The sequence below is a fragment of the Gossypium hirsutum genome, chromosome D05 (genome assembly GCF_007990345.1).
Source record: "Gossypium hirsutum isolate 1008001.06 chromosome D05, Gossypium_hirsutum_v2.1, whole genome shotgun sequence".
Taxonomy (NCBI): Eukaryota; Viridiplantae; Streptophyta; class Magnoliopsida; order Malvales; family Malvaceae; genus Gossypium; species Gossypium hirsutum.
In genome coordinates, this window is record NC_053441.1 from 7002898 (window position 1) to 7023975 (window position 21078).

At 33.7% G+C, this 21078-nt stretch overlaps 4 protein-coding genes across 11 annotated transcripts; 3 read left to right on the plus strand and 1 right to left on the minus strand.

Moving 5' to 3' along the window:
* Window positions 1-75: 75 nt before the first annotated feature.
* On the plus strand, window positions 76-1424 carry LOC107943985 (60S acidic ribosomal protein P2-1). The gene is made up of 3 exons (XM_016877801.2): window positions 76-331; window positions 885-1111; window positions 1194-1424. Exons 1-3 carry the CDS (start codon window positions 244-246, stop codon window positions 1218-1220), a joined length of 342 nt encoding a protein of 113 aa, XP_016733290.1. The 5' UTR covers window positions 76-243; the 3' UTR covers window positions 1221-1424.
* A 5526-nt stretch (window positions 1425-6950) lies between these two features.
* On the plus strand, window positions 6951-11738 carry LOC107943982 (serine/threonine-protein kinase D6PKL1). Of its 3 annotated transcripts, none has more exons than XM_016877796.2 (3): window positions 6951-7801; window positions 8180-10213; window positions 10654-11738. In XM_016877796.2, the coding sequence occupies exons 2-3, from the start codon at window positions 8481-8483 to the stop codon at window positions 11510-11512; spliced, it is 2592 nt and encodes an 863-aa protein (XP_016733285.1). In that variant the 5' UTR covers window positions 6951-7801; window positions 8180-8480; the 3' UTR covers window positions 11513-11738. The 3 variants fall into 3 exon arrangements, with proteins under 3 accessions (XP_016733285.1, XP_016733287.1, XP_016733286.1); XM_016877798.2 differs by having other exon boundaries at window positions 6951-7388; XM_016877797.2 differs by having other exon boundaries at window positions 6951-7376.
* Window positions 11739-11972: 234 nt separating this feature from the next.
* LOC107943984 (putative low molecular weight protein-tyrosine-phosphatase slr0328) lies at window positions 11973-14123 on the plus strand. The gene is made up of 5 exons (XM_016877800.2): window positions 11973-12417; window positions 12690-12825; window positions 12967-13034; window positions 13117-13203; window positions 13775-14123. Exons 1-5 carry the CDS (start codon window positions 12013-12015, stop codon window positions 13853-13855), a joined length of 777 nt encoding a protein of 258 aa, XP_016733289.1. The 5' UTR covers window positions 11973-12012; the 3' UTR covers window positions 13856-14123.
* A 264-nt stretch (window positions 14124-14387) lies between these two features.
* LOC107943983 (hydroxypyruvate reductase) lies at window positions 14388-18648 on the minus strand. Of its 6 annotated transcripts, none has more exons than XM_041093436.1 (11): window positions 18331-18641; window positions 17808-17867; window positions 17441-17574; window positions 17083-17227; window positions 16858-16985; window positions 15940-16011; window positions 15717-15840; window positions 15517-15641; window positions 15330-15371; window positions 14879-15091; window positions 14388-14717 (listed from the first exon to the last, which is right to left on the minus strand). In XM_041093436.1, exons 2-11 carry the CDS (start codon window positions 17854-17856, stop codon window positions 14649-14651), a joined length of 1101 nt encoding a protein of 366 aa, XP_040949370.1. In that variant the 5' UTR covers window positions 17857-17867; window positions 18331-18641; the 3' UTR covers window positions 14388-14648. The 6 variants fall into 6 exon arrangements, with proteins under 6 accessions (XP_040949370.1, XP_040949369.1, XP_040949368.1 ...); XM_041093435.1 differs by having other exon boundaries at window positions 17808-17963; XM_041093434.1 differs by lacking the exon at window positions 17808-17867 and having other exon boundaries at window positions 17441-17579; window positions 18331-18648.
* Window positions 18649-21078: the final 2430 nt, after the last annotated feature.

Sequence of the window (21078 nt, forward strand, 5' to 3'; positions counted from 1 at the left end):
TTTTAGGGCCTCTTGTCCTTTTGACATTGGGCATTTTGCTTACTAGGAAAAGAAAATACTAATTCCAAATGAACGGCCACGATTGAAATTAGACGGTCCTCACCAAAAACCAAAAAAAAACCCTAGCAACGTCGACAGACACTTGTCAATATATATTCATTTTTTCTGAAAACCCAAGCGTTTTTCCTCCGCGGCTCCTTTTTCCTTCTCGCTCTCTAGGGTTTTCGTGGTCAAGTAAAAAAAATGAAGGTGGTAGCTGCCTACTTGCTTGCCGTCTTGGGAGGGAACCTTTCCCCTTCTGCCGATGATTTGAAGGATATTCTCGGATCTGGTCATTTTTCTACTCTTTTGTTTTCTCTATTTACTATATTTTGAACATCTTTGATCCAATGATGTTCACTTCGTTTATCTATGTTTAGTTGAGCTATGATTTAATTTTCTGTTCTTATGTTCGTTGGATTTGAATCGAATTTAATAAAATCTACGTAAGGAATTTTTGTTTTTTATTATATCAAAATATATTATTTGCAAATAGTGAAATTAGCGAAATAGCATGGAACTGTTATGGAAGTAATATCCGAATGAAATTGAGCAACTGGAATTAGATTCTAGTGGACTTCTTATGTCTGGAAAACTTGAACTGTAAATGCATATACTGCTCATAAATTAGGTAAGATGCAATATGATTGTGTATTTAAACAGTATAAAAACAGGATCACAAAACAGGCGTCCAATTAATTTATGAATTTGGAAAAATCAACTATGAATGATACGTTCCCGTGTGCTGTATTATGCAATTTTATACAATTTTGCGAAATCCAAGTTCTCGCAAACTAGCATCCAGACAGTATTGACTTATTTTTCTTTTATCATGTATGTTATAGTTGGAGCTGAGGCTGATGATGATAGGATAGAGTTGCTATTGTCCGAAGTCAAAGGCAAAGATATCACCGAGCTAATTGCATCTGGAAGGGAGAAGTTGGCTTCAGTCCCTTCAGGTGGGGGTGCTGTTGCTGCTGCTCCTACCGCAGGTGGCGGTGGTGCCAGTGCTGCACCAGCTGCTGAGGCCAAGAAAGAGGAGAAGGTCGAAGAGAAGGAAGAGTCCGATGATGTAATGATTGTTTGTTAAAGTTTTACCTTGTATATAATTCTTTATCGATTTGTTCTTCGCTAACATAATTTTCATTTTTCAGGATATGGGTTTCAGCCTCTTCGATTAAGCCAAGTAATGCAGATGTCAAGGTTTTTCTTATGCGGTTAGTGCTTTTATTTCAAGCGGTATATGATTTTGTATGTTTGTTACTCTCTGGTCGAAAGTTGTTTCTTTATCAACCTTTAGGTTCGAGTTTTCTTTGGAAAATGTAGTTAAAGATAATCCATTCAAGTTGTAACTTTAATTTTGGATTAAAACAAATTATTATCTATGTTTTATGTGTTTGGATATGAAGTTCAGATACAGGCTTACTTAATTCTTTTAAGTTATAGCCGAATTGTGGTTATGTATTTAAAGGACTCCCAGGGACTTGGTTTTCGGATAAGAAAGATCAATACTCGCATGGAAATAGCGAAAGCAGTATGATCCTCTAGACCAATGAAATCTCCAAGGCCAGATGGACTCCACCCATTTGGAAGTCTAAATTACTTGAAGGTATCATTGAAACACTATTGTGCTTATCCGAAAAATGCAAGAACCTGAATCAATTAAAATCTTCAGATCCATTAGCTTGGGCAACGCTACTTGTAAAATTATTACCAAGCTAATAGTCAGCAGGATTAGATGTTTCCTTGAGAAACTGATATCGCCTTTATAATGGAGCTTTGTTCAATGTGCTTGGGTGACATGGTTATAAAAATTAATGTGAAAAAAGGGAAACTGTTAGGAAATCCAAATAAATGGGAGGAGTGGGCATTAGAGCTTCAAAGCCTAAGAATGAAGCCTTTATCCTCAGACTTGAATGAAAGCCCCAAGTCGGGGGCGAAAATTGAGTAGCCTTATTGAAAAAGGTTTATGGTCGGGGATGGGTCAATGGTTAAATTTTGGATGGATAAGTAGTCGAGGAAAGGACCGCGGAAAGCTCTGATCCAAGGGGCTCTGATCCAAGGGGTTGAGACCTGAGTTCAATCAACTTAGTAGACGTAAGGCTAGTTCTTCATTACTTAAAAAAATTACTTCTGACTCTAAAAACATTTTTGAAAAAAATCTGTGAAAAATAAGTTGCTTTTGGTTGAAATTTTTAGCTTTTCAGAAGTGCTTTTGAAAAGCGCTTCTGAAAAAGAGTTGAAAAGGAGAAGCAAAAAATTTTAGTTTTTCTTCTCCCAAAAGCACTTTTGGTGCTTAATTTCTTTTTCACCCCTCCTATAATATAGTATTTTTCTTTTTTTTTTCTTGGTACTTAATTACAATTGTGTTAAAATCATTAATTAAAAATAATAATAAAATATTTTTTAAAATACTAATTACAAATATTTAATGGTTATATTTAAATATTTAAAATATAGTTTATATATTCTAATTAAATTGTATAAATAATTAATATTTATTGCTTAAAAATATTTAAAATTTATATTTCATATATTAAAATATTAACAATAAGTTATAATATTTTTTTTATATTCTTACTAAAATATAATAATATTAACTAATTTAAATATTATTTAAATGCATATTTGTTAGTTGATAATAACATTTCTAAAATGAACATTTTATTTTTAAAAAATACTTTTTGACTAAACACTCAAATTTTAAATTAAATTTTTCAAAAGTATTTTTCCACAACACTTTTTAAAAGCAATGAAGAACTGACTCGTAGTGAAGCCTATGTCGCCAAGTTTGAGAAGCAGTCATCAAGGGAGAGGGAGTCGGAATGAGGGAATTTGGAAGAGGAGCCATGAGCGGGAGCAGTGAGAGAGGAAGAATCAGAGTTGGAGGCAGAGCCCGGACTAGCATTGCGATTTATGGTGGTGTTGGAAGTGGAGGTGAAGCTTGGGCTTCTGAAATTATCAACCAAGTCTTCAAGGCACGAAGATAAAAGAGAGGAAGAAAATTCGAAGGGCTGAAGCTAATGGGTTGAATTTGGACTTGGGGTTAAAAAAGGACCTAAACAATTGGTTAGGTCTTGATATTTAGCTTCCTCTTACTACGAGGTGTCCCTTAAAACTTTATATAGTGTTTGCTATTAAAAATCAAGTCAACACTAAGTTTAATACCTTGTTGTTTGTCACTAAAATAAATTGTATATTTAGAAAATAAAAAGAAAATGACATTATCCTCCTGGAAAATAAAAAAGAAAAAACATTATTGCATCCGGAAAATAATAAACAAACAGATAATCTAGAAGGGATTATTAATTATATTGATGCTGGATTTAGAAAATTATGTTCTGAATTCTGTACTCAGTAAGCTTATTTGTGTAAGTAGCACCATATTTTTTTTCCAACATGAACTTAATTAAGTATAGGATCTCAAGTCGGCGGTCCAAACCTACATTTGACATACAAAATAAACTAAAAAGTTTTCATATTTTGCATAGAAATGAGACCTATATACAATAAGTATAAATATACCGAAAGGAAATAATAAGAAGTGTGAATTGGAAAGCAAGAATATATAGTGCTTTGATTTGATATGCCGCTTATCTTACCATCATCAGGAATATTTTCCCAGCATTTTGTAGCAAAACGGCACATGCATGATAAGCGATTGGATTTAACGTTTGCAAATGAAAATAAAAGTAGGACAACTAATCGGGTTTAACGTTTTCATTTATATGGGTGTCATGCGACATGGAATTTTCTCTTTCTAAAGTCCAGAAATGGTGGTGAAGTTTATGGACAAAAAAAAAGATTAATAAGCAATTAATAACTTGATGAAAACTCCACATAAATTACTTGGAGTTATTTGTTTGTCCAACAATGATAATTTCCAAACTTAATATGGATCACTCGCCGAATTCAATTTCAGCTTCAGTTACCCGTAGCTAGCTTTGTTATATTATTTCATCGTTTTTTCTCTCTTTGTCACCTTTTTAGAAAAGGGGTATTATGAATGATTCGAAACCCTTTCGAAGAAATTGCCGCCCATTCAAACAATCATTAATTAGCTTCATCAGTCAGTTCATTAATAGTTAACCTTTTTTTTACCTACCAAACACGTAAAAGCAACCAAAGAATTGTTTTTTTAAAACTCTTTCACATCTTCATAATTCATGTACTGCTTTTAATTGAATTTATATTTCGAATTAATTAAAATTTTTTTTAATTATAATGGAAAATGATTTTTATTTTTTGTATTTTATAAATTAATAATAGTTAAACTCGCAATACAATAAATTTTAAATATTTAATTTTATCATTTAAATTAAAACATTATTTGATTTTTGTATAAATTTTAAATAAATATATTTTATGCATATTTTTTTTCTCTCATAGTAATTACGAGATAATCTGTAGATTAAGTCAAATTCGTTGTAAAGTATATCATTTGCCTTCAAGTTTAAAGCATTCGGTGGAGCACCAATCCTTGTTATTTTTTTTCTTTCCTTTTTAACTTTTTTTATTCACGTGTTCTTCAACTTTTATTCATTAACCTTTCAATATATATAACACTTTGAGAAAGTGCCGGGAAAAAGGATAATTTTACCGTGAAATGTTAACAGCCATTTTAGGTCATGACACTAAAAGAATCTAAGACAATTAGAGTTATTAATCTCATTGGAGAAAAAAAACACACTCAACTATCGACGGCTAAATCATTGTATGCATAATCATATGCATGTTCTTAATTCAATTTTATAATTTACTTCAAAAATTCCAAGGTTATAAATGCCATAGATGCGTGCATGGACAGAAAACATTGAAAAAAAAATTATTCAATCTAATCATATCTGTTTTTTTTAAGATAACGTTTAAAACTACTCATAGCTTCCTCTCCAACCCATGAAATAGGAGGATAATGCGCTCAAAATCACGTCTTCCTACATTGCTAACAATACTTATACCAACCGAGTTAAGACTCAATCAACTTATCTAATTATTTTATAAGATAACTTTAAAAGCTAACCTTAAAATGAACTAATATTTATAATCTATTTCTCACTTATAAATCATCGTTGTCCTTGTATTTATTGAAAAAACTTTTACTTCTTCTGCATATCCAATTTATATTAGGTATAAATTAACTTATTTACGTACGAGTTGGTAAAAGATTTGTATGTACTTATTAATTTTATTCCTGGAGATAAATATTAAAATTATATATAATTTTGTAGTCAAAACGTGAATTTTTATTTTATATAATTATATACATGAAATTTTAATTATAATTCAAATATATATATATAAATTAAATTTTGATTCATTTATATGTATTTAAAGAAAGGAATATATTAAATTCTTTTATATCGAGTAAATATGCCTTTTTTTTATGTATGTTTAAATAAAACTATAAAAATTAAAAGTTTATGTACAATTTTATTTTTTGAGTGGTGTTTATGCATAATTTAAAAAACAATAAAAGAACAATTTTATGAGGCTTTACTGAATTGCTCTTCAATCCTAGACCCATATATCCCTAGTTCAATTCATGGTCCATTCATGGTTTTAATTTTCAAATTTGTCACTTCTTTACCGACGCAGTATATGGAATGTAATGGGAGGTTTTCGGGTCCCTGAAAATTTTTAAATAGCTCTTTTAAATATAAATTATTGTTTTTGCATTCTTTTATTTTGCATTTAATTTTATTCATTTCAATAAAGAACACATTATTATTTATATATTTATTGTATTAACTAAGCATAATTCACGAATCTATTAAAAGGGTTAGATCTAAATATTAATTTGTAATAACATACTGATTGAGTTTTAGCTCGATTGATATTAGAATTGTTTTCAGTATAAGAAGATTGAAACACATTTATCTTCTTATTTAAAAATAAGGATTGAAGCCCTAAAATGAAAAATTTTCTATTTAAGTAATTTATAATTTATAAAATTTTAAATTAGTAATAGTAAAATTGTACTTTGGCCCTCCCAAAATAATAAAAACTTGATTTAATCATTTAAAAATATAAAGATATAATCTATTAAAATGGTGAAATTATATTTTTACTATCGTAAAATATATAATTTAATTCCGCCCAAAAAATTTTCTGACTCCACCAATATTTGTATTGTTTATTTGATAAAATTAATAAATGTGAGACGTTATTTTTCCCTAATTATATAATTGCTTACAAATAACTGTATTATTATTCAAATTTATTACTCGAAATCGAAAACTAATATTTACCACTGAGTTACGTCGAAATTATTCCATGATTTTTGTGTCGTCGTAACAAAAAAACACTTGGGAATTGGTTTGAAGACATTAGAATTATTAACGAGAGACACTTCACGAAAGAATTTTTATTTTATTTTTCTTTTTGCTTCTTTATAAAAGGGTGGTAATACAATTAGTTATCGTTACATTGAAATGGAATAAAACCAATAAATTAGCGTTAAAAATCATAATCAAATGCAGTGTCCAAAAAACTCAACATGACATATTTTGAGTTGGATGATCCTCATGTAATACTAGAGATATTACACATTCGCGATTTTTGTGAGAGGAATTGGCTTTTTACAATTGCGCCATGTGAAGCGGAAAGTGAATGATTGTGCTAACCAGCTAGCAAAATAAGGGGAACTCTGCATACCGATATGGTTGTATAGGATCACCCACCGTCTGAGGTGGTGCATTCGTTAGAAAAGAAACCTATTTCTTTCTTTTATTAAAAAAAAATTAAACAAAATAAGAGTTTTGAAATGGAAAAGAAAGAGGGTAGAAACAGTAGGCAGTAGGTAGCCAAGCCTTTCAACTTTTTTTTGAAGTAAATGAAAAAGTGTAAAACTGTAGAGAAGCTTTGACTACCCAACGTTGAAAAAGAAGAAAGGGAGAGAGAGTTGGGAGTTTGATTGATTTTGCATATTTTTTGTCGTTCTTGTCTTTTATCCCTTTGTGAACCATCATGTTGCTCCTCCTGAATCTGAAGTGAATGCCACCGCTTTACTATATATATATATAGATGCTAGTACATTTTCGATTTCATGCACTTCTGTTCTTTTCTTTATTGTTTTTTCCCCCTTATATAATTAGTTTGTTATACGATGGCAATTCATGGTTGCTATTTTTTTCCGTTCTTTTTCTCTCTCATTTCATTTTTATTTTTTAGGTGGAAAATATAGTTAAAACTTGAAAGATGAAAAGAAAATTAAAAGCAGAATTCATTTTATTTATTCATTTATATAATACATTTTTTTAATTTTATTATTCCGCCATTACAGTGTAAAAAGAAATTGTAGAGCAGCAGTAGGTCGTAGTAGCATTTAGTAGAACAAGGTGAAACTTCTCGTGAGTTATTTAACTTTTGTTTTCTTTTTCCCTCTATCTCCTCTTTCTTTCTTCGGTCGTTCAATTCACAATTTCCTTTTCTTTTTCCTCTCTCTTTTTTCCCTCCTTTTGTCCCAACCCTAATTATACCCTTTCTCTTTCTCTAGATGCCCAAATTTCCGACTTTTCATTCTTTTTTCTTCTTGTTTGGCATCTTCAAGGCCACCTCTTTTCTGGGTTCTACGTAATTCCCAGTTTATAGTTCCCTTTTGATATTTTCCTCTGAAAGTATTTTTGAACTGCTCTGGTTTGGGGGTTTTTTTAGTTAGCTCTTACCGTGCTTTCCTTTTTGTATTCAAATCTTCTGCTATTAAAGTTATCTTTGTGCTTTTAGAGTTTGTATCTTTTTTATTGCTCTTGCCGGTTTTTGAGAGGTAAAGTTATTTGATTCTTTAAAGTTACTCTTTTTGGATTTGAAAGCTTAAGCTTTTATGCCCCGTTTAGGTGCTAAAATTTGTTGTTTGCACATGGTGGTTGGTTGTGTTCATTAAGCCAAAAGCCTTGACGTGGGCATGGGATTTCAGTTGAAACTCCGTGTTCAATGTCTGCAATCAATAGGGCTTTTAATAAAATTTAAAAATACATAAAGGCAGTTGTTGTACAGCTAGGGTTTCGTTAGTCTTAAGCTTCTTTAATTTCGAAAATAGGAAGGGAAAAAAAAAGAACCTTTTAGTACTTACGACTGAATTGGTTTGATGAAGTTTAGTCATTTTGTTAATTAATTATTCACACCCTTTCATGTATTTGTGCAGGTTTGTTCTTCTTCATTGACAGGTTTGTTTTATGGCTTCTATTTGTCTAAACTTTGTCATCATTGTGGAATTTGAATGATCTGGTTTGAAATTAAAAAGGTGCGGTTTGATTGGCCATCCAAACCTGAGGACCATTATGATCCAAGGTAATCTTTAGGGATACGTGAGGTTGTTTTATTGCTCAGCTCTACTCAATCTTCGAGATCGAGAAGTTTCTTCGGAATTAGGTAGAGTAAGTGTGCAAAGCACATAGTTTTCTCCTTATCCCTCTAGTGTTGTCTTTGAGTTGAATTCTGAAAAGATGGATATGGGGACTAGTACTTCTGAAATCGTCGAATCGATTGATGAATTAGATGCTGAATTGAAAAGGGGAGAACCTGCTAAGAACCGGTATATGCCAAAATCAGGAAATAAGTATTCTATTGAAGATGACATTAACCGTCTTTTTGAAGCAATCGAAGTTAGGACAGCTTCTAGGGTTTCTGGTTTCTCAAAAGAAATCGGTAGAGATGCTTTACGGAAGAGTGCAATGAAAAGACCAGTTAGAGTTAGTTCTTCTCATGCTTCAGGGATTGGAATTTCTGAACCAGTGAGTTTGAAGCAGGCACTTAGAGGGTTGTCTATATCTCAGGCATCAGAGATGGCTGCTATGAAGAAGCGATTATCAAAGCCATCAGGTTCATCTGGTGTCTCGGAAGCAGGAACCATCAAAAGATTGTACAGGGCTGTAGTAGTTGAAGAAAATGGATCAAGAGTTCCTCTGAATGAAGGTAAAGGGAAGTTGGTGGAAATATCACTTGTTCCCGAAAAGATTACATCCAATACTTCGGAAATGATGCCTGAATCTTTGCAAGTGTCAAACAAGGAGGTATTCAACCTAAATTCTAGTATTTCAGACAATGCAACAACAGAACAGGTAAGAACCACCAGATTGCCATCCCCAGATCAGATTGTCCCTTTGGTCATGGAGTCTGAAAGTGAAGTATCAGAAGCAGAACTTAAAAAAGTAAATTCTATAGATTCTCCAGCTGTTAATCATGCTGTCAAGGAAGCTTTGGAGATTGGTTCTTCCTCTATCCAGACTTGTGTTGAAACTCCAATGCCTAATAAGGAGCCAAAGGGAAAGTTGCTTGCTGAATCTTCTCATTCAGTCTCTGGTGCTGCTGGTAAGGTGAAATCTGTTTGCCAAAATCCACGTCTAATCAAGCCAGTCTTGAGAAACAAAAGCTTTACAAGGAAGAAAGCAAAACAGGAATCAACTACCGTTGTCAGCAATTCCAATTCTTGTAATGGTTGTTTAGGCAATGATCTTGGACCTAGTACTAGTTATTCAGATAGCCTACTACAGAAGCCTGCTTCAGGCAGTGGAACAAAGGAAAATATGGAAGTGTCTCGTGTTTCGAGCAGTACAAGTTGCAGCAATGAAGTTAACTCAAGCATGGTGGGTACAAGTGGCAAGTCTATTTTGAGTTCAAACTCTAGTAACAAATCCAAAGGATTGTTGGCCAAAGCTGATGACAAATCAAGATCAAGGGAAAAGGGAGAGTTTTCCCAGAGCTCGAAAAGTAGTATTGGCGAGTATAGTAGTAGCACTGCCACTAGTGAAGAAAGCAATATCAGTGGGTCTAGTCGGATTGGTAGTAGACCTCACATGTCAAAAGATTTGAGGTGGGAAGCTATTCGCTCCATTCGCAAGCAGCATGGAAGCTTGAGTTTGAGGCACTTCAAGCTCCTCAAGAAGATTGGTGGTGGGGACATTGGCACTGTTTACCTTGCCGAGCTGACTGGTACAAACGGCTTATTTGCTTTGAAAGTGATGAACAATGATTTTTTGTTGAGTCGCAAGAAGATGCTCAGGGCACAAACAGAAAAGGAGATAATGCAAATACTGGATCATCCTTTTCTTCCCACACTATATGCCTATTTCACAACAGAAAAACTTTCTTGCTTGGTTATGGAGTATTGTCCAGCTGGAGATTTGCATATTTTACTACAGAAGCAACCTGGCAGGAGTTTCTCTGAACAAGCAGTAAGGTAACATCTATCTCTTAATGATGTTAGAACATGCTTCTAGTTTGTGCTGACAAGAACTTTAGTGTGTGCATGCATTGTTTGCTGTTCTTAATTTTATCTATTTCTTCCAGAAGGACATACAAGAAAATAGGGAGGAGAAAATGCTGTCTCATTTTTGTCTGAATTACCCAATCGTTTTGGTACTCGTTTTTCTTGTCATTTAGTCATTTATAATCAAGTTAAAAGATTATGGATTTTATGTGGAAACTCAGAGGTTATAGTCAAATTCAGGCAAATTATTGAGCTTAAAGTCAAATTCATAACAATGGACTTGTGAGGTTTTGATCATAATTACGATTGTTAGAATTAGATTTGAATACATTATTATGGTTCATCCACGATTTCTTGTTGCCCTGATTTTCTGATATTTTTGTTCCGATTTTTGCTTTTCATTCTTGCAGGTTTTATGGTGCTGAAGTCCTGCTTGCGTTGGAGTACCTGCACATGCTTGGTGTTGTATATCGAGATCTAAAACCAGAAAATATCTTGGTTAGAGAAGATGGTCACATCATGCTCACGGATTTTGACTTGTCACTCAGATGTGATGCTAATCCAGTGCTGCTAAAGTCCGCTTCACCCGTTGCTGAACCTGCAGAGAAGATGTCAAGTCCATGCTCTCAGTCCAGCTGTATAGAGCCTTTGTGCCTCAATCCATCCTTTCAAGTACCATGCTTCACTCCTAGGCTTCTATCGCTTGCTTCCAGATCAAGGAAGATAAAATCTGATCTAGCCACTCAGATTAGCCCCATGCCACAGCTTGTAGTGGAGCCAACCAGTGCCCGGTCAAACTCATTTGTCGGAACTCATGAATACCTTGCTCCAGAAATCATCAAAGGTGAGGGTCATGGGAATGCCGTTGATTGGTGGACGTTTGGAATCTTTCTGTTTGAGCTTTTGTATGGTAAAACACCCTTCAAGGGTTCAGGAAACGATGAAACACTATCCAATGTGGTGTCACACAGCCTTAGGTTTCCTAGCAGCCCTATAGTTAGTTTTCATGCAAGAGATCTGATAAGAGGGCTTTTAGTTAAGGAACCTGAGAACCGGTTAGGATCAGTGAAAGGAGCTACGGAGATCAAACAACACCCTTTCTTTGAAGGCCTAAATTGGGCTTTGATACGATGTGCAATACCACCCGAGATGCCTAGGTTCTGTGACTCGAGCATCTGTTTGCCAACTGCAGCTTTGCAGAAAAAAGACAGCTCCAGAGGCGACGAGTTGCCGGGTACTGGAGACCATGTTGAGTTTGATATGTTTTAGCTTAGGTTTTATCCAATGTGCAAAAAGGAAGATATTTTAGCTTCTCTTTTTAACAGTGAGTTTGTTTTACGATCCTGTTGTAACTGATCATATATATATACTCATACATATAGCATGTGTATAGTGTAAATGTATTTCAGAAAGTTGAGGCAAGTTATTACTGTCATATAAATATACAGTAAAGCTAGTCGTCTTCAAAAAGTACTGCAATCTTTCAAGTTTGTGAGCTCTGGTGTCTGAAAGAAGAATTTAACAATTCTCATACATTTAATATTCGAACGCCTCCTTGAAGATTGAAGAGCATTAAGCCATTAACCCAACCCATTTCTGAAAGTCCAAATCCATTATCAGCCTCATGTTTCTTTATGTTTTTATCTATCTTGAATCTTAATCTACTTCTAACAGTCCCAAGTCCCAACTCCTTTTTATTCTAAATCCACTCCGGTTCCCACGACAGGCTTTTATTTTTTGCTTCTAAAATCTCCACATTTGCAGGAGTTATGAGGCCATATCTGAACCATGCCACAACTAGACCATCATCATCAGCAACTCCTCCATATTTACCATTTTACCACCACTCTCGTTTCCTTTCTCCCAAGACCTCTTTTATTCCTCTCTTTCATTCAACCAAATACCCAACTATTCAAAACCCGAAATCCCCTTCATATCCCCTGCAAGACCCCACCAATTTTCCTGCTTTTGTGTCGCTAGTGAAAGCATCGATGGCCTCTTCAGCATCAGGAAGGGCTGCCACAGAGACAAAGCCTTTCTCTGTTCTTTTCGTTTGCTTAGGCAACATCTGCCGGAGCCCAGCTGCTGAAGGTGTCTTTAGAGATATTGTGAAAAAGAAAGGCCTTGACTCCAAGTTTAACATTGACTCTGCTGGCACCATTAATTACCATGAGGTATGGCCCATTTCAAATATGCTAAAGCATGGTATTTTTGGACTGAGGTTTTACATTTTCTGTATGGTAAAATATCTGCCTGGTCTTGGTTTATGATTTTGGTTATAGAATCAGTATAAGTTCAGATCGATGCTTTCTGTCAAAGGTTTTAAAGGATAAAGATCGATATCTCCTAGGACTCCGAGCAATGTGACTGATGTGATTAGAAACCTTTTCCCTAACCTTTTAATATTTTCAAAAAAAAAAAATTAATTGTTTTGTTGTTTGTGAAGGGAAATTTGGCAGACCCAAGAATGAGGGCAGCCTCAAAAAGGCGTGACATTGAGATAACATCTATTTCAAGGCCAATCCGGCCATCGGACTTTAGAGATTTTGATCTTATTATTGCAATGGACAAGAAAAATAGAGGTAGTATTCATGGATTGGCTGTTTAATTTAGCCTTAAAATTGAATTCATCGGTGTTCTCTCACTTTTGATTGCTCAGATTCACTTATGTAGCAAATAGAGTTAGATATCTGTGTAGTGATAGTTACTTTTATTGCCTGCAGAGGATATATTAGAGGCTTTCAATAGGTGGAAATCAAGAGACAAACTCCCCGCTGATGCCTATAAAAAAGTTAGTAGAATGTTCAGAGTGAAGACTATCAGTCAATTATGTAGGTGGCCTTTTTATTCTGATATTTGTAATGGTTATGCAGGTTAGACTGATGTGCTCTTATTGTAAGAAACATGACGAGACAGAAGTCCCGGATCCATACTATGGCGGAGCGCAAGGTTTTGAGAAGGTAATGTAGGGGAGTTTCATATTTTTAAGGTAGATTTTAAAAGTTGATATGGTATTCAAATCATAGTATTTCTCTTGGCATATCTGGAGCCTGGGGTATACTTGATGGACTTTGCAAAACAGTGAGCTTTTTAGGTCATTAGAGGTTTGTGGGAGAGGTTATGGCAAGGAGACAAGGAAGAAGCATGTGGATATGGTGAATTATGGTGATTTTTTGTGATCTGAAAAGAAATAATGAGGAAAAAGGAAAGATGGGAGGGAGGAAACTGAAAGTTCTGTTTGCACAAGTATTTTCCCACTTATATATATGATTTTTTACATGTACTTCATTGTAAGGTTTGAAAGACAAAGGATACAACTATAAAGTATAAACGATTTGAAATGCCTTAACATTTGAGGTTGGAAGTTGGCATATGTATGTATATCTTGCCATTGAGCTGGTTGTGATACTGCGTTTTTAGTTCTTGATTAGCTAAAACGATATTGGGTAATGTGGTTTTTTTGTTACCTTACCGAGCCTCCCATGTTTTGATTTGTTTTTCTTATGTGTGTGTTGGCAATTGGTGTAACAGGTTTTAGACCTGCTTGAAGATGCTTGCGAATCCTTACTGGATAACATCTTGGCCGAAAACAGCAACATTCATGGGTCGTAAGTGTCTACTTCAAACCTCTGTTTGATCCTCAGTTCCAATATAGGCCATAATTATTGGCCGAGAAATTTGTTCATATACCCAACGTATTGAACTACTTATTATGTGTTTGAAAGGGACTTCCATTGGTGTTTGCATGTATTTAAACTCTTTTTTTTTTTTTGTTGTTGTTGTTGAAAAGCAATGTGTCCCCTGTTAAGTTCACTCTTAAAATTTCACTGACTATCCATGAAATGATTTCTCTTAATATATTACCTCAGAAATTATGCTACTTATATTGGCCAGTTGGATGGAGATGGGTGTGTCATTTTCTTTTTCAGGTGATGGCTGAGCCGAAAGGCCATCTTTTGAAAATTGAGAAAATAAAATTTATGATGTTAAGATAATAAAATTGATTGTCAAATGATTTGATGGTCAAGATGTTCACCGTTTCAAGTGTGACCTAGGTTGGATTCGAGTCGCACTATTCGCGTTTGTTGTTCGGGTTTTGTCTTGTTATTGTTTTTCAAAAATAAAAAATTATTGTCAAATGGGATATCCCAAACTTCAAACAAATATTTATTTAAAATCATGGAAATATTAAGTTTCAAATAAAATACTGAACCTAAAGCAATGTGCTGAACAGGATCCTCTAAGCAATCTACTGAATATATTTCCCTATCTCTCTGCCATTTAAACTGTTAAAGGGCTTAAACCTCTAGATTTAGCAGGGCCCAGGATGGTCAATCTACTGAACCTTAAATAGAATTTTATTTAGATTTTGATTGTCACATTGATAGGTTTGATTCTGAGTCAACTAATTGACCAGCTCTATCCCTTTCAGGGGTTTTCCAGCATGAAGTTGTAAGGCAACATCACCAATCACCTGAAATTAACAAAATATGAGCCAAAATCATACTTGGAAATCAACATTACACAACTAGTAAAACAAGCCATAATAATGATGATTAGAGGAAAGTAAGAGAATGCATTTACAATGAAAAATGAAATCCATGTTACTTTTAAGAATATTGATAAGAAGCATACCTTAGCCATTGATCTATATGAATGTTCGGTAACCCCGGCAACATGAGGTGTAAGTATAACATTCTTAAATTTCAAAACTGGGTCATTAGGGTCAAATGGTTCTTTCCATGCAACATCAATTCCTAAGCCTCCCAAGTGTCCAGACTCAAGATGTTGCACAACAGCCTCATAGTCAAGAAGACCCCCTCGAGCAATATTCACCAAAAGGGCTCCCTGAAATCACACTATTGTTAACATAAACATCCAACAACTTAAATCAACCATGAGTGCAGCTCTTTCAATACAAAATTAAACGTTGAAAATTTATAGAAGATAGCTAACATAAATATAAAACAAACGCTATGAAAACATGCTTTCTGAAAATTTTGATTCCTGTTTTCATATCTATGGTTGCAACTAAAAAAAGAAGAAAGAGTTCTCTCTTCAATTTTGGAGTGCATTTGAAACAAACCTTTTTCATTGAAGATAAGAAGGGCTTGTTCAGAATGCCAACCTGAAAATTTGAAATATCCTTATTGTATTAACTATGGTTGGAGAATAAGTATTTTAGCATATGTATGTACATAAAACATAAGAAGACAATACCATTCCCTCTGAAAGCGGATATTTTAAGTAAAGAAGGAAAAGAAAAGCCTTACTGTTTCTTTATTCATACTCAAGCAACAGACAACTATGTCAGCCTTGCTTGCAAACTCATAGATATCACCATGACTGCCTTTCTCGTCAACCAAATCATCAAGAACCCCATTTTGAGTTGGAAAGGCTGAATGTTCAATACATAATGAATGAAAATGCCATCCAACTAAGCTACACTATTTACATAATAAATCCTCTATACCTTTCGGGATAAGAACTTCCGAGTTGGAGGGCCAGCTCCTTTTTGTAGCAATAATTTTAACATCAAATGGTTTCAAGCGCTTTGCCAAATCAATTCCAATATTTCCAAATCCCATTATAAAGACCTACACAAGCAGGGGATAATATGTGAAAAATAAACTAAAACATAATCTCAAATTAATGTCAAAGCAAAGGGAAAATTGAAGAATAAAGTAGAAACTGACTGTTTTCCCAAGAAGTGTTTCCCCAATAGGCTCTCCAAGCATTTTCTGCTGTACAGATATTTGCATTTCATTCTGCAACACCACCATAATCAATGACATAATAGAAAATGGATTTAAAGGTGCAGATTTGAAAGAAATATGCTAAAATGTGAGTCGAGTAAATGGTAATGAGATACTGAAGACAAGAGATGATAAAAGGCTGCCAGTCATGAAGGATATGAAGTAAATTTGGTGAAGCTTTGCATATGAAATTGGCTGAAATGATGGCAAACCTACTAGAAAATTAGTTTGCGATGTAATGGCTATCCAATGCATTGAACAAAATAGTATTTAATCAAACGAAAAAGTACAGAAATGAGTTTGCAGTCTAGCTGAAATGCAAGAAAGAAAACAATGCTTTCTCTCTTTAATTCAAATTGTGAAAGAGAAAATGCGTGATCAAGCTCACCTTCAATATGCATAAACCAAGGTATGACTGCGTTATTGAATTATTCATATTTTCATATTTTCATATTACTATATTAGGCACACATCCTTAATTTCGAGGCTTGATCAAAATTTTCTGGTAATAGAAAGGAAGATAGAGCACTCATGCCAGCAAACATTTATATCCATTCCAATTAGACTTGGAGGCTAATCTAGCTGATAAACAGCCATAGATCTCATAGCAGTTGTAAAGCCTACGGTTTGGTCATGGTTTATTCAACTGATAAACAAATTGCATTGTAAAGTCTCTTTCATTTCTGTAACCCAGACGGTGGATACAGCTTTCAATTGTTTGCAACAACCAAGCCAATAAGATTATAGTGAACTACATCACAATAAAAATAAAGTCAGATATTTTTCATGTTTAACTATAATCATAAGAACATGCTACAGAAAAATGCAACTTTTAGTTTCTAAATAAAATAAATAAACCTGTTTCCGAAGAAGGCCCAACGTTAGATATATAGCCATTTCAGCACAAGATGCAGCATTTCCAGTAGCATCACCAGGAATTCTGGCAACTTTTATCCCATGCTTTGTAGCAGCATCAATATCAATGCCTTCATGCCGAAGTATGAAAACCAAAAATTTAATACAGTAAATGTAAAGTGGCAAAAGCTTTAAGCTATGGAATATTAACATTAAAAGAATAAGGACCTTCTAGGCCAACACCAAATTGCATTATAAGCTTCAACTGTTTTGCACGAGATAAGACATTTGAATCAAACAGCATGTTTTTTGAAACACAAAGATCATAGTTCCCAATATGATCAGGAACTTGCTTGAGGGGCACATCATCAACCTACAAGAAGTTCAATATAGAGAAGATCAATATGAAATAGGAAAGGTTCAAATCCAACAGAAAAGGAAAACAAGAAATTTGTGTGGCTTGCATTTCATTGGAACATTTTGGCATATGCTTGCTAGTGCATGTTTGGTTTATGATAATGCTTTAATATTTAAGTGCTACTCTATAGCAAAAAAGTACATAAGCTGGACAATTTGAGAAAAGTACTTGGATAAAAGGATACTTCTCCAAGTACTCTCTGGTATAAATTTGTGAAGCTGGAAAATGTGGTCCGCAAAAAAGAACACGAGTGATGGGTTTATCTTTGTCCACATCTTTCTTCTCTGCCATCGAAGACATACCTGCACTGAAGGACCTCAAAATCAACACAAAATACCTTGGAAAATTAGAAGACAAAGCAAATTATAATTGAACTATATGCAATCCAGAATTTCCTGAAGCATTTCTCTATCTGATCGTCTAACCTCTACTGTAACAAAGACTAGCGTAAGTCTGCCAAGATACAATATTATAACAGAGACAACAAGTATTGCCATTAAAAAAAACATTGAAAAAAAAATCAAACCAGGGCTACCTTTAGAGCAGAAATTAACTACCTCAATCTGGTATGTAATGACCTTCATTTCATCAGGTACTGCAGATAAAAACCAGTTTGGCGGTAAAGCACCAAATTCTAGCCATTATGAAAATTATATTGGATGCTACTTGTACAACTGTCTACCAAGGGTAGCTGGATAAGGAAGAAAATAAGTACTCTCACAGCATATCCGAGGACGATTAGGACATGATAATCTATGAAAGACTGCATCACAGTCTCACAGGAAATCAACATATTGATTTCATAGACCTTAACACGGTTAAACAGAGTTCCCCCTTGTTGAATGAGAAAGTCTTAATTCTTCTCTACAGTACCTCAAGTAACATTGAGTTTATTCCCAGGACGAAAGTGGGTTCAATTTAAATAGACTCTTTCCCATTGAAAACCAAGGATTCCAAAATTCCATTTTCATCTCAAACCTTCTGCTAAAATACTTCTCTTTTAAAGGAACGTTAGAAAACAAATAGAAGAATCGGGGAGTGAAGATTTGGTGGTGTACCTGCGAGTAAGTTGTGATGAGAAACAAGTGAGACTCAGAATCAGATTTTTGGCGTTGGCTAAAGCAATCTGCCTTTTAATACACCAAACGAGCATTTCAATTTAAACACGAAACTCAGGACAGAGCAGTCTGCACTAACTGTGAGTCTGTGACCCCCCCCCCTTTTATATATATTTTTAATCAATCATAATATTGGGGTTATCCCCAATTTCCCCTTATAAAATGATGACGAAGTTCGTCGTAATATTGGTATTTGTTCTTTCACATGTGTATGGGTTTAGGGTTTTGAATCTGTTTTTTCCTTCTCAAGTGTATTGGATTTTTCTTAGCTCTGGTCGTTGATTTCATTTATTTATGTACTTTCTTATGAGTTATTAACTGTTCTGTGTAACGGCTTCTATCTTTTTCGTGTTTATATTTATAATATATCTATAATATATATAAAAACAAAGTTGGTTTTTCACAGTATTACTAAATTATCATTTAAAAATATTTATAATTTAATTTATTTAATTTATTAATTATAAATTTATTTTTTTAAAATTTGTGATAATTTTGTTAAATTCTATAATAAAAGTACAGTTTGAATAAAAATCTAAAGCATACTACTATTAAGTTAAAATATTTAATAATTAAAGTTAAAATATTATTTTAAATTTTTTGAATTATATTTTTTTATAAGTAAACTGTTTTTATTATTTTGAGGATTTTATCTTTAAATTTTGATATTTTTTCAAATTGTTTTTGCATGATAGTTAATTAATTTATCAAGTTATTCTTATATCAAATCTCAATTTATCTTTTATTTATCAAGTTGAAAAAAAACTCGTGTTTTAATTTTTTTCAATATTAAAAACACGATTTTGTGACCGAATGGCCACTTCCGTGTCAGCCGTCAAGCTGGTTCAGCCAAGCTATCACAAGTTCATATTTTTAATACCGGAAAACAAATTAAAAACATAAGTTTTTTTCAGCTAATTTTTTTTTCAAAATGTTTTTGGGTGCAGCCTGACACATCGGCGGCACCAAATAAATTTTTTTTTTACTTTTTTCCCGTCTATTGAAAAAAATCGAATTTACCATGCAAAATATGGGTGTCGCCGATTGATCTGACTACACCCAAAAAATGATTTTTTATTAAAAATAAAGTGGTGTCGCCGATTGGTCTGGCGGCACCTGTATTTTACTATATATTTTACCTATTCTCGTAAATATTATTCATGTTATACTATTTTCGTATACATTGATATGTTTTGGCTATTTTACTCATCTAACCCAAAAAAATTTAATATTTAAGAAAATTACCCTAGTTAAAAAATATTCACCCAAATGAACAGTAAATTTGGGTTATGGAAACTCAATGGCCGACACCCCCTTGTATTTTGGCCCCATGAGTGTCTAATGATTGTGTGAGGCTTTAAATATATATATTTTACTTTGGGACATCAATGGTCGGAATCAGGGTATTTTTTTAAAACCGTATCATATTGGTATGCTCAAATACCGGAATTTGAAAAAAAAAATTTGGGTTATGGTCATCTAATGGCCAGCACCAAAGTACTTAAAAAAATTTTAGTTGTTAGCAAATAAATGATCAACACCAACACCTTTTTCAGGTCCCAAGATTATTTTTTTTTCCTTTGGGACATTGATGATCAGCATCACCTTTTTTAGGACCTGAATTTTTTTTTTATTTTCAGACACTGATGACCAGTACCGAGTATTAAAAAATTATTTCTCTTAATTTTGGGAATCATATGGTCGGAACCCTCCCTCACTTTATATATAGGAGCTTGGTTTGGGTTCTGATAATGTCAATGGATGAGAAAAAAAATTTTGAGAGAGCCATCAAAATGAAAGTGTTTTGTAATGGATTGCATATGGGAGTTTTTTGTAGTGTACAACCAAATTTTGAGGTTGAATTATATACTATCATATTTTAATGGAGTTGAATTATATATTGTCATGTCAACCAAAGGTTATGCCATTAAGGGTTAGATGACTTTCTGCGCAATAGATGACTAACTGAGATGTCCAAAGCAAATAGACATTATCTACACTGTAAGAGTGTTTATTCTGCAACTTATAGGTGGGGTACTAATGCAACGTATACCTGATTCAAGTAGAAGATGACTAATTGTGAAAAATTACTATTCAAAAATTTTGTATTACTTATCTTTAAATCAAATTTAGCCTGTATTATTTGTTGTTCGAAATTTATATTTTAGTGTATTAATTCTTTATAATGTTTGTGTTTTTTTGTATTTGTAAATTTAGTTTAGTCGGTATTATACTATTATTTGTGGTTTCAATTTTATATTTTCGTCTATTAATTTCTTAGAATGTTTGTATTATTTTGTATCTGTATTTTTTGTATTTTTTCTTAGAATGTAGTTTCAATCAGGATCCATTAAGTGATCGGCAGTAATCAGTGGTGAACGACGGTGATCGAACGTGATCGGTGACGGTCGATGGTGAATGACAATTATGGTGGCGATCGGGTTTTGAGTTGAAGTATGCCATTTATAGTGGGAGACCATAGTGGTTAAGCAATGGTAAAATATATATATTTTATGTCTTGACCTGTTGGGTCACGTCAGAACAGGCCTAACCTACTAGTGCCAGCCATTCAAAGGTTGCCTGCCACTTGGACCCTGTTGGTGCTGGCCAATTGATTTTTTGTTTTGAGTGGCCTAACACAAGCCTATCATGCTATGGGCCAGTTCTTTATTATTTTTGAGAAATACT

Excerpts from the sequence above, each read along its gene's own strand:
- LOC107943982 (XM_016877796.2), top strand. The coding sequence starts at position 8,481 with ATGGATATGGGGACTAGTACTTCTGAAATCGTCGAATCGATTGATGAA. Across the intron at positions 10,214-10,653 it reads TTCTCTGAACAAGCAGTAAG|GTTTTATGGTGCTGAAGTCC; the intron begins GTAACATCTATC and ends TCATTCTTGCAG.
- LOC107943984 (XM_016877800.2), top strand. The coding sequence starts at position 12,013 with ATGAGGCCATATCTGAACCATGCCACAACTAGACCATCATCATCAGCA. Across the intron at positions 12,418-12,689 it reads GCACCATTAATTACCATGAG|GGAAATTTGGCAGACCCAAG; the intron begins GTATGGCCCATT and ends TTGTTTGTGAAG. Across the intron at positions 13,204-13,774 it reads GAGCGCAAGGTTTTGAGAAG|GTTTTAGACCTGCTTGAAGA; the intron begins GTAATGTAGGGG and ends TTGGTGTAACAG.
- LOC107943985 (XM_016877801.2), top strand. The coding sequence starts at position 244 with ATGAAGGTGGTAGCTGCCTACTTGCTTGCCGTCTTGGGAGGGAACCTT. Across the intron at positions 332-884 it reads GAAGGATATTCTCGGATCTG|TTGGAGCTGAGGCTGATGAT; the intron begins GTCATTTTTCTA and ends TGTATGTTATAG. Across the intron at positions 1,112-1,193 it reads AGAAGGAAGAGTCCGATGAT|GATATGGGTTTCAGCCTCTT; the intron begins GTAATGATTGTT and ends TTCATTTTTCAG.
- LOC107943983 (XM_041093434.1), bottom strand. The coding sequence starts at position 18,425 with ATGCTCGTTTGGTGTATTAAAAGGCAGATTGCTTTAGCCAACGCCAAA. Across the intron at positions 16,012-16,857 it reads TGGGCCTTCTTCGGAAACAG|AATGAAATGCAAATATCTGT; the intron begins GTTTATTTATTT and ends GTGGTGTTGCAG. Across the intron at positions 15,841-15,939 it reads AAACACTTCTTGGGAAAACA|GTCTTTATAATGGGATTTGG; the intron begins GTCAGTTTCTAC and ends CTGCTTGTGTAG.